The sequence below is a fragment of the Lepisosteus oculatus genome, chromosome 9 (assembly GCF_040954835.1).
Source record: "Lepisosteus oculatus isolate fLepOcu1 chromosome 9, fLepOcu1.hap2, whole genome shotgun sequence".
Taxonomy (NCBI): domain Eukaryota; kingdom Metazoa; phylum Chordata; class Actinopteri; order Semionotiformes; family Lepisosteidae; genus Lepisosteus; species Lepisosteus oculatus.
The window spans coordinates 751,976-763,921 of NC_090704.1; the positions used below are offsets into that span (position 1 = coordinate 751,976).

The 11,946-nt window shown below is 47.3% G+C and overlaps 1 protein-coding gene across 2 annotated transcripts in view; it reads left to right on the forward strand.

Moving 5' to 3' along the window:
* hs2st1a (heparan sulfate 2-O-sulfotransferase 1a) overlaps positions 1–11,232 on the forward strand; it is a 72,836-nt gene extending 61,604 nt beyond the window's left edge. For both annotated transcript variants that reach the window (XM_015355270.2, XM_006634712.3), the window contains 6 exons: positions 2,356–2,591; positions 4,445–4,530; positions 5,497–5,635; positions 6,284–6,381; positions 6,900–7,057; positions 8,536–11,232. In XM_015355270.2, the coding sequence (XP_015210756.1) occupies positions 2,356–2,591; positions 4,445–4,530; positions 5,497–5,635; positions 6,284–6,381; positions 6,900–7,057; positions 8,536–8,762 (944 nt within the window). In that variant the 3' untranslated portion in view covers positions 8,763–11,232. The remainder of the gene's footprint in view (positions 1–2,355; positions 2,592–4,444; positions 4,531–5,496; positions 5,636–6,283; positions 6,382–6,899; positions 7,058–8,535) is intronic.
* The last annotated feature ends 714 nt before the right edge of the window (positions 11,233–11,946 follow it).

An 11,946-nucleotide genomic window follows, 5' to 3' on the forward strand; every position in this document is an offset into this window, starting at 1 on the left:
GTTGGCGCTGCTGCTGGTTGCGCAGTGTCTGGGGAGTCGGGAAGAAGCCAGAGGAAGACGCCCATGTTCTTTTGTCAAAGAAGCAAAGCATTTTATTAAAGAGTGCGCCAGTTCGGACAGTGACGAGTGCAGTGGTGCTGGCTGGTTTCAGGCATGTGAACGTGTGCGAGGAGGGTTCGGCGCAAGATTAGGGAAGCAGGTGTTTGACTTTTTTGTATTGAATATAAAACACATTCCTACTTATAAATATTTTAGAATTACCGTCCAAATTTCATTTCCATTTGAGTGAAACTGCTTTGATGGCAGCAATAAGCAGATTGTTGGAAATGCAGATCTTGCCGCTTCAATAAATTATTTTTATTCTACAAAAGTCACAAAATAGTTTGTCTGAAGACATGCTTTAAGTATTGCAGCCCTGTATCTGCAGTAAGTCAATTCATTTAAATGCAGACCATATTTCATTTAAAAATTCTTTCTGCTACAGCAGTAAACACTCGAGAGCACAGCTGCAGTTTAAAGACCATTTTGTTTCTTGCCAGCCTTATGCCCAGTCCCAGCTCATCTCTGCCGCCTGACAGCTGACCCAAGGTGTGGAAATGACATTCACGTGCCGAAGGAACGCAAGCAGTTCGTTCACAGTGTCATGCGAGTTGCCTTCAACAGGGAATAGCACAAGAAAATGACTGTACTCTATTATATTGAAATGAATTGCTTTTCAGGCAGCGCTTATTTTTCATTAAAACTCAAGGGGGCTCTTAACTAGAGAACAAGTGAAATTGTGCCTGAATCAACTGGCAGTCCAGCTCAGAGCCTTCTGCTTTGTAAGTGTTCCCCAGACCTGATTCCAGTTGTCTTGTTACTATCTTCATCATTGCTCACAGTGCAGTCATTAAACCAGTTGTGTGTCTGTAGTACACCGATTACACAATTTGTCAGTGTAGCTTGTTTTTAAATATAGTGTGTACATGCATATCGGTATGGTTTTGTGGAAGTGACAGTTAAAACACTACGTCTATTACAGGAATAGAGGCTTTTATTTTCAAGTTAGACTTGAAAAGACTTGATTGGTCCCTGTAAAGGACTTTTAGTTTGGGAAAGGAAGTGCAGAGCTGCAGTCCCGGCGGAGTGGACAGAACGTGGGGCCGGGGCTCTTGATCCCGATGCCGATCCCGATCCGAGCCAGCCGGTCTCACACGGGTGGATCTGCTCTCCAGCCGTTAGCAGGGCACTGCAGACTGCTGGGCATCACAAATGATGCATTTTTACTTTTACTGTTTAGACTGTTACTGATTTTCTCCATTAAGATAGGCAGACTTATCGTGGCACTTTTTTAATTTAATGTGTTCATGTAAAAAACAAATTGTGTTTATATAAATAACGATATTGAATACAGCTCGTCTCCAAGATGGGATCGCATCTCATTAGATGGCCAAAAGGTTGTTCTAAATTTGGTTATCAGGTGAAACATTTCCTGCTGTAGTGTTGCTCCAGTGTAAGGTCCTAGCTGTATCCATGTGGCCCTGCGATGGACTGGCGACCTGTCCAGGGAGAGCTGCCTGCCGGGTGAGAACCCGAACCGGGAGAAGCGGTTTGGGAAGAGGTGGATGGATGAGTCCCAGTCAGTGCTAACAGACGTATACCTGAGGTGTGGGCTCAGCTCGGGATCTGGTTTTGTTCATGAAATCATTTCCTTACCGTTGACTGATACAGTCCCAGCACCCAGGTGGCTGGACGTCTGTTCTTGGCGCCACTGGAGTGTGAGCACGTTGCTCTGGGGAGATCCTGTGGGCCAGAGTTGTACAGCTGGAAATGCGTCCAGCAGTGTCGCTTGTTAAAGAACATGGCTGACACCACTGTGGTCAAACCACCTGATACACCTTCTGGTTCAGTATGGGCAGAAACCCTTGTGCACTTCTCTGCCAGGGCATCCACTTGAGGATGTATCAGCATGAGGGGAAATGCGTTCTGTTCTGCTTTGAAAAGAGCAATTTTTATTAAAACTTGCAGTACCTGCGGGCTTCGAGAGATGGCGCTGTTCTGCACCCTGCTGTGATCACTCCTGGGAGAGCAGTGTCACTCATGGCTCAGATCTCTTCACATCTGCGATTTTTACCTGTCCCTTGTAAGAACCCTACTGATTCAGTTGCTACCCAGATTCTGCAGTTGTGGGCTTTGGAAGGGAGGTATTTTGTGGTTATTGAATCGGCTCTGGACTAGATTCCCCGGAAGCGATGGGGGTGTAGTGAAAGCGGAGGCGGCTGTGATTGAGTGGGCCGGAGCTGCTTCGACGCTGGTGGGGTTGTGTCTTGCACCTCTTTGTCTGGCCATGATAGAACCTGGTCTCTCCTCCCACAGAGAGGGCCATTGCGAGGCACGAGGTCCGAGAGATCGAGCAGCGCCACACGATGGATGGCGCGAGAGACGCTCCGCTGGAGGAGAGCGAGGACGTGGTCATCATCTACAACCGGGTCCCCAAAACCGCCAGCACGTCCTTCACCAACATCGCCTACGACTTGTGCGGCAAAAACAAGTATCACGTCCTGCACATTAACACCACCAAGAACAACCCCGTCATGTCTCTGCAGGACCAGGTGAGGCATGGGTGTGCACGGTTCGTTTATCGTAGCTGGTTAATGCCCATTATAGCAGAGGCACTCTCGCCCAAACGTGCTGGGGCCTCAGTCTCTTGGAGTCTTTCCCTGCGGTTCTGCGGCTCCTGGCTCTGTTCCTCGGCGTGACCGGGCCTGTCTCTCGGGCAGCGTGTGGCTGGAGCTCCTCTGAAAGCGCTTCCCTCTCCTGCTCCCACCGGGGGGTCAGGCTTCTCATGGCTGGTTTATACTCTGAGGTCTTTGCCAGAGCTGCATGGTGGCAAAGCGGGGAGAAATAAGGAAATAGTACGATTTTTCTACAAACTTACAAACCCTCCTTTGCAAATAAGTATCCATGTAATACATATACAAATAACGAAATATGAAATCAGTAATCATAGCAATAAGAACAATCGGTTCATGTTATTTACAGACAACACTGTCCCACCTAGAACGTTAGACTTGTAAGGTACGAAGAGGCTGACCAGAGAAATGGTCAAAGAGGCTGGTTTGTCAGTGACTCAGCGCCTGGTATATAAGAAAGGTACTGGTTAGCAGCCCTGCAGTGACACAAATGGTGGATTTATTGTAGCTCTTAAAATTTTCTGTACTTCTCTAGTTTGAAGCGACTTACTGGTGTAAAGCAGTGGAATTAGTTTAATAAAGAGATGCGGTGTGTGTCTGCTGAGTCAGCATCTGCCCTTCCAGTCTCCCTGCAGGATTATTAAAGCACTCTGCTGAGCGCTTCCTCGCCTGTGTTTTAATCAAAGCTTTAAGACTTAAGCGAAAATCGATGAGAATACCCCGCTGAAATACAAATAAGGAATAAATTATGTTTTTTTGAATTTATGAAGTACAATACAGCCACGACCGAGAGGAGGCAAGTCAGATAATAAAAACATCATGACGGGGGTGTAGGCTGGCCTCGCTGGGCTCAAGCGAGCCGGAGTGCACAGTGCTCCGCGCTGGGCGGGTGATCCGGACATTCCCAGAAGTCAGAGGGCGGCAATCGTCTGCAGACGGATTTCCCTCGCTGCCAATAAGCCAGCCCGCTCGACGTTTTCTCTGGTCAGCCTTTTCATACGATACAAGTCTCACATTTCTCGTTGGGACAGTATCGTCTGTAAATAACATGCACTGATTGTCCATTGCTGTTTTTTATTCCTCTTATTTCTGATTTTGTATTTTCCTTGTTATTTGCACGTGTTGCACTGTCTTGCGATGTAAGGCTTTTAAGTTTGTAGAAAAATATCAGCAGTTCCTTTAGGGAGAAGGCAGTCGTGGCAGCTGTCGTTAAGGGGATCTGGGGGCAGTACTACCCCTTGATTAAGGGGAACTAGTAACCCCCAGAGAGCAGCACCTGGGCACACTGCCTGTGGGGGCATCAAGGTGGGCAACAGTGACTGTCATGAAAAACATGGAAGTTTTTATGTGGGGAAGGGTGGTAAGGGAAATACTGTACATTATATAAGAGGAGCTTATAGCTTAATAAAATAAATGGATAACGATGTAGAGGCTTTTTGTGGGTGGTTTCTGTGAACTTCCATTGCCAGATGGATGACCTCCACAGCTGTGGTGGATGTAATACTGGAGGTGTGCTGTGTGAACAGGTGTCAAAAGGTGAGTTTGTATTTGCTCTTCAGTGCTTTGAATCCTCTAGCAACACTGGTTTGCTGCGTGTCGCTGCAGAACAATGGAATGTGCCCAGGAGGAAGAAGGCTTTGCTGAGGGGCCTCTTTGGAAAGCTGTTATTGTTGTATAGGAATTTGTGCCTACTGTATTAAGTACCTTAACCTGAGAAGGTTTTGTGCAGCACCCTGCTCAGCACCCTCTGACGCCCAGTCCTGTTGTTACAGGTCCGCTTCGTCAAGAACGTGACGTCCTGGAGGGAGATGAAGCCGGGGTTCTATCATGGGCATGTGGCCTTCCTGGACTTCACCAAGTGAGTGGTGTCGCATGTCCAGGGGGCTGGGGGCTGAACAGATGAGCAGGACAGCGGCTTGGGGCTGTGGGCTGGGTTCGGGACACACACTGGGGGGCTGGTTTTTGGATCTGGTCTGGGGCTCTGCCGGTGTACCCTTGAGCAAGGCATGCGCTCACAGAGATCCCTGGCTGCATATAGATGTCCACATACAAACATCGGACAAATACTGAATACAAGTAAATAATAATGATGGAAACTGGCTGCTTTTCAAGTTAAATGGATGTATAAGCTGATGGAGGGGTGGGTCTGAGGTATGTTTCAGATTTGGAGATGAGACGTTGAGCCATTTGGCTGGAGTGGTGTTACTTGCTTTGGATGGGCTAATGCCCCTGTCTGCACTATGAGCCATGCGGACTTGTTTGTACATGGGCTGTGTGTGTAGCTTCATCAGGAACTTCAGTACCTTTTTTTGCCAGCTTCACGCCACTAGTTGATGGTGGCCTGAGTAGCTGCTGCCATCGTGTGGCAGTGAGAAGCACTGCAGCTCAGACTCGCGGAGAGTTTCAATTACTGTGCATTTCCTTCCCAGTTACAGAAGGAGGGCAGAACACAGCTGAGAAACTTACAGAACTCTAACCACACCGGGCACTGATATACCTTTAAAATGTTTATTCTTATGATTTGCAGCATGACAATTAAAACATTCACGCTGCAGTGATATGTTTTAAGTTACAGAATGTAAAATGTTTCCAAGTGCTAAAAGCCTTCCCATAATCTTATAGTACCTTTTTAATACTCTCATCACTGTCGTCATGTACGCAGACGTTCAGTCTTCACCTTGCAGGTGCATGAGAGTTTTTGGTTTTTCTGTGTGAATGAATAAAAATTCTGTTGTAAGTAAGAATGATGAAATGAGTTTGAAAGTGTCTTTCTGCGAGCGTGCCGAGGAGCGCTCTGACGTGCTGTCAAAATCCGCGTGTGCAGGTTTGGGGTGAAGAGGAAGCCGATCTACATCAACGTTGTGCGCGACCCCATCGAGCGCTTGGTCTCCTACTATTACTTCCTGCGGTTCGGCGACGACTACCGGCCCGGCCTGCGCCGGAGGAAGCAGGGAGACAAGAAGGTAATTAATCCTCCGCCCGGAGATGCCACACGGCGCCGGTTTCCACTACTTCGGGCTGCTTATCTTCCCGAAGACCATCGGCCGCCTCGGGTTCTTTCCCTGTGTCAGAGTTGAGCTTCTGCTGGGGGGAGCGAGTACAGTGTCCGTTTAACAGGTCTGACAGCATCTCTGGAGTCTGCGGGACCTGCAGACATGCCTGACGCCTCTCCAACAGCTTCTCTTCGATAACTTACAAGCACACAACACACCTGAGTGCTGGGCAAATCACCTGTCCTCGGATCCACAGGCTCTGAAGCTGACTCGGCCGTGATGATGGCTCTGTGAATTCTGATGAATGAAGGATCGTGTGTCCACACTGTCCACTGGTTACGCTGCGAGAGGTTTGTGCACCAAGTGCTGCTGAGTTGCTGACACTGGGTCGTCCAGCAGAGCTTTGGAGAGCTCACGACCGGAGCCCTTCCTGGTTCTGCGATGGCCTGCTACCTTTTTGGCTGCGGTTCCTTTATTTCGGTTTTCCACGCAGTTTTAACGAAGTGCTGGATGTAAAAAATTAGGGGAGCATCTAAATCTAATATCTAAGGCCTGTAACTGACAGCCAGCACACGGAGAAGTTGGTGGGCAGCTTGTTCAATTGTCTGACTTTTTCAGACCTTCGACGAGTGCGTGGCCGCTGGGGGCTCAGACTGCGCTGCGGAGAAACTCTGGCTTCAGATTCCCTTCTTCTGCGGACACTACTCCGAGTGCTGGTGAGTGCGGGAGGCCAGGTCTGTTCCTGCCAGTAGCTTTCAGCCTCTTCTCTCCTCGCTGACGCCTTGTGTGTCAGTTCCCTGTAGGTTTGTACAGGTTCAGTGACAGTACAGTCGAGTTCCTTGTTTTTTTTCCCCTTTTGGGAACAGAGCTAAATCTCCTTTAGAGAGACTAAAGAGTTTTTTTTGAAAAATCACTGTTCATTAAATTGTTTTTCTGCAGGGCGCTGTAGTCAATATGGCACCTACAAAGAATTAATTTAAAAGTTTATATACAAGAGACAATAAAGGAAGACAGACGAGGGCTTCATGCTGTGTATGTTAAAGCCAGCGTTAGTCTTGTGACAGGCTGGTACTGTGTGTCATGTCTTTTCACTCCCCAGAGGAAACTCGCCACCCCCAGCTGGGTCTGGAAATTCAGAATCCGGGTCTGTCGAAAGGCAGGCACCCTGCTCTGCATGGTGTGCTTGCGTGTGGCGCGGTGCTTAATCATGTCTGACAGCAGCGTGTCCTTCCAGGAACGTGGGCAGCAGGTGGGCGCTGGAGCAGGCCAAGTACAACCTGGTGAACGAGTACCTGCTGGTGGGCGTGACGGAGGAGCTGGAGGACTTCATCATGATGCTGGAGGCGGCTCTGCCTCGTTTCTTCAGGGGCGCCACGGAGCTGTACCGCACAGGTACCCGCAGCCAACGACGCGTATAGCAGGGCCAATCTTTTCAAGCCCTCGTGAACACTGGTGCTTCCCCAATAAACGACTAATAAGGTCCAAGCGCTGCTCCTTATCTTGAAAAAGAATTTCCTGGTTGAGGGTGGGCTGAAGTTGGTTTTTTCATTTTCATTTTTGTTGCTGAAGTTGCCCGATCACACTGCTGGTAATTTTGCTGGGGGCCCTCAAGTTGAGGATTAATAAACTAATAGCACCTTGGTTAGTGTAGTAGATCAATTCACGTGTGTTCAAAAACTGTCAGAAATCATTGCGATTGTTTTGGAAAATGTACTCTTCTTATTTTGGCCTCCTGACAGGTTTCAAGATCTAACACAGGGGTTCTTAACCTGTGGGTCACTCCCCAAAAATGGTCACCATGCTGTTTCAGATAGGACTCTGAGATCCTCTTTAATAAGCTGAAATTTCCTCCTACGCAAACATGTTTTTAACAAAAGCCTTTAAGTGCCACAGAAAAAAGAAACCCTGCATTATGAGAGAGAATTGTGTTATTTCACAATATTTATAAATGGAAAGAACTTTAACAAAAGTTTTGTAACTTTGTGTAAAAAAACGTTTAAGAACCACAATACGATCTTCACGAGAGTACTATCTTCATTGAGAAAGATTTAAAAATAGTCACACTCCCTTTTGTGGAAAGTAATTAGTATACAAGAAGATGTTTAGATATCAAGTATCACTGTAATCAAGCATTCCTGGGTTAAACACTTATAACATTAAAATGTATTCCCACCTAAATACAGTTGGGTTTGCAGCCTGGTTTCTCTGATGTAGAAGATTTGACTGCCTTCAAAAGCAGCCTATCAACATATGGTGTAAAACAGAATCACTAAGTGCTTTCTGGAACAAATTGGAAAAAAGTAAAAACTGTTCTGGGCAATGTGTAAAAAATTCCTTTTACTGCCTTTTTCTCTGACCTCTGTGTGAGACGCATGTTTTTCAGCACTTTCTATCCCACAAATAAAGCAACCAGAGCAGATGCAGACATTCAAAGACTTACGAGTCCAGGGTTTGAAAAACTTTCAAAGCTTGTGCGATGTCAAAGTTGATATTAATTTACCAGTGAATGTTTTTTGTGCTGTTTTTCCTAACATTTGTGCTTTTGCGAAACTTGTAAAGACCAAATAATAAACTTCTGCTTGATAATGTTTTAATTTTATTATAGTGTTCAAATACTTAACTTCTTAAGGCATGAGTTATATTTCAGTAACAATAATGTACTTATTTTGTAGACAGCAGTAAAATAATTAAAAGGAAATTAGCTCAATACTGAACCACAAATCGCAAAACTGGCTCCCAGATTGAATCAGGGTCCCGGCTGACTTTGTCCGGTTTCGGACCCCTGCTCTAGGGCTTGTCTGAGAGCAGGAACTTGGGTTTGGGCTCCCCCTGCCATCTGGCAGCCTGTCACCACTGTCCTCTCCTTCCAGGAAAGAAGTCCCACCTGCGAAAGACCAGCGAGAAGAAGCCACCGACCAAGGAGTCCATAGCCAAGCTGCAGCAGTCGGACATCTGGAAGATGGAGAACGAGTTTTACGAGTTTGCGCTGGAGCAGTTCCAGTTCGTCCGCGCCCACGCCGTGCGGGAGAAGGACGGCGAGCTCTACCTCTTGGCCCAGAACTTCTTCTACGAGAAGATCTACCCCAAAATGAACTGAGAGCCCGGGGACGGGCTCCACCAGCGTGAGAGACGATCGGACCTGCAGCTGCGGCCTCTTCCTCCCGTCACGGGCGCTGGGCGAGAAGGGGGGCTTCGCAGGCGACAGCGCCTTGTGCTCACAGGGATCTCACGGTGCAGCGAGTCCTGGAGACCGTGCCAAAACTTTGTGTGCGCCACCGGCTCGAGACTCTCCCGTCGGGGGCGACTGACTGAATAAGCCTCGGGGGGCCCCTCTTTGTTCCGGGGGACAGAGCCCCAGCGTCTGCCTCCCACTCCCTCGCCCTGGACGGGCGCTGCGGCCAGCGGCCCTACGAGGCGCGCTGGCGAGACCCGTTCTCATGGACTTCCAGTACCGACTCTTTTTTTAATCTTTTGGTAAGGGTGTCTTCTTCCGTGAGCGTTGTCGTCGCCCGGGACGGCGAGGAGTTCGCCGGCCTGTCCCAGCGCCGGGGCGCGCCCTGCCGATCGGACCGCCACTCTCCGGACTCTTCGCAAGCGCCGCAGGCCGACAGCGCACAGCCAGCTGCTCAAGGCCTGCGGCGTGTGAAGTGGACTTGCCTCGTTTTACAAACAGTTGTGGTATTGTACATTTATGGGATTTTTTTTTTTTTGCATCTTGTATACTTTTACCTGTAGAAGTATTTTTGCTAGGGTGCTTTGTAAAGTGTTTACAAGCGTTGTAATTAAAAGTGAAAAAAGAAAATTTAATCAACCGCTGTACATATGGCGTATTTTATGTATTTGGACCAAAAGATGATAAAGACTGAAAATAAGGACTGGTTTCAGTTCTGAGATTCAGCAGTTTTGTTCTGTGTGGTACATATTAGGAACATCACACCTGCCAACTTGTCATATTTCTGCTGACATGCAAGCACAGGGTCTCCTGAGGCTTTTCCGCAATCAGATCTGTCCTGGGACCGGGTTCTTGATCAGTTCCTCCACGCGGACCCAACACGGAAATCATTAAAGCTTTTTCTGTTCTTCTCATCTGGAAATACCACTGGATTTTATTTTACATAAACCAACCACTCAGAGCCGAGACAGGAGTTTTTTCGGTATTGTTGGTGTTGGTGAGCACATGGCTGTCACCTCTCTTCATTGTGCAGACACCAGTCCTGGCCTCAGTCTAGGTTTTCTGTTGGCACTATGAGACTCCTTCCTTGCTGAGTACTTTAACTTTTGTTGTTTTGTTGTTTTTAAGGGGAAGGGTTTTTTTTTCTGGTAAATGATACTTGAAATGGTCCAGTTTTTCAAAGAGAGGTGCTGCTACTGTAGTGTCCCTCAGAGTGGAGCTTTTCTGCATCTTACAGAAGCCGTCTTGTGAGGTCACTCGTGGGAGGTCACTCGTGTGGGAGCTGTGTGGTCTCTTGTGGCTTGAGGAGTCTCTGCACAGACTGACTTTCACTCCAGCCTTTTCTTTTTCAACAGCTTTAACAATGTAGGTGTTATTGTCTTTGGAGTCCTTGGCAGAGGCAGGAAGATGTTGAAACTACTGCTCAGTTATGAAATATCAGCTAACAGATCTGGACTATTTCAGGTGTATTATCATTGATCTCGCAACGTGTCAGTTTTGTTTAGTGCTGGAGAAATGGCCTATCTGTGTTTGTCTGTTGTGATGCCTCGGTGAAACGAGTCCCAGTTCTGGTTGTCCGCTCTTCGTTTTCCACACAGCGTCTTACAGAAGTGTTGTGCAGATCCTGCTGCCTCTCCCACTTGGGACTGTAAAGGCTGCAAAGCAGAGAAAGTCTTTTGTTTTAGTGCTGCAGGTGAAGCAGGAAACAGGCTCTGGTGTTGCATTGCGTTGTCCTGCTTGTGTGGGGCACCGTTCCCAGCAGCACCCTGGACCCCGGCAGTGGGAGACGCCTTCAGGGTGTGTCTGGGTAGCCCACTCAGAGGGGTGAGCAAGGCGCGGCCCTGGCCAGGGTTCAGCAGCTGGTGTCGCTGCCCCTCGCAGCCAGAAACTAAACAGAATGTTTCCAGTACGTTCATGGAGGAGAAGATTTCTTTGTATCTGCCTGTGCTGGCATATTTTGTCAGTCAAACGCAGTTTTCCCATGTTCCCACAGTGTTTTTAACCCTGCAGTTTCTACGCAGAGAGCCCCAGTGTACTTGGAAGGCGCTCAGGTGCGTCTAAACTGAACTTTTAGAGAGCTCTGAAACTGACCTCCTGGTGTCCCAGCCTAATTGTGTCAGTGTGAAGTGTTATTGCTGGGTTGTGCTCTTGAGATGCTACAAACTTGATTAGTGCCTTCATCGTGCATGAGGATTCAGAACCACTTGTCACATTTTGCTGCAATGTATTTGGAATCCTCCCAAGTCTGTTTACTATTATGATTTTACTTGCTTTCATTTCTTTGTGGTTTTAATCTGCTGAACTGCCAGCTCTCCATTTTGTAGGTTTGTTTTCTTTTTAATTTGTTGTTTAAAATTGATTAAAACATTTCAAATAAATACCAAACTTAAACGTCCTTGGCCCTTGACCCTTTTATTGTCCCTGTCTGAATGCAAGATTAACATGGATCCCATGTCCATACAGAGAGCTGGGATGTCTCTCAAAGAGGAAAGCAGCAGCATTGGGATCGTGGGTCTGGTCTTCCTTTTTGGTGTCGTGGACTTTGTTGGTGTTTAAACTATTTTGGGAAAATACCAGAAAATCTTCCATGAATTTAGGTGTAGAGGGTAAAAACAATCAGGCCCAAGATCTCAGTTGCAGCTCCTTTCCATATCGATTTCTTTATTCAGTCAGCAACAGCTGACTTAAGATCTTTTTATAATCAGGACGTGTCAGAGAAGGTAAACAAGTTGTTGTAATATTGAAGTTTCGTTTTGTTTTCTCTTGACATAATGTGCCCTACCTGAGAAAAAGTTATTCAAGGACCAGAAGCAAGCCAGCTCAGAATTTGCAACTGTTGTTACGGTGTAGTCTCTGACAACTCTGATTAATCATCTGCACAGAGTGAAATTATAACCAACCTTGACTTAACATGTGTGTTTTTTGTCACAGTGGAGTTCTCTCTCATGTCGAATACAGGAAAATTAATTGATAATAAAATAATGATCACTGACGGCCTCCAGACAGAGGCGGGGAAAGCACCCATCTAGCCTAGCATCCATCTCTGCCAGGTCTTCTCTGCCTGGAAACCTGTCTGTGCCAGTATTGCCCATTCTGAGCGATCACATCT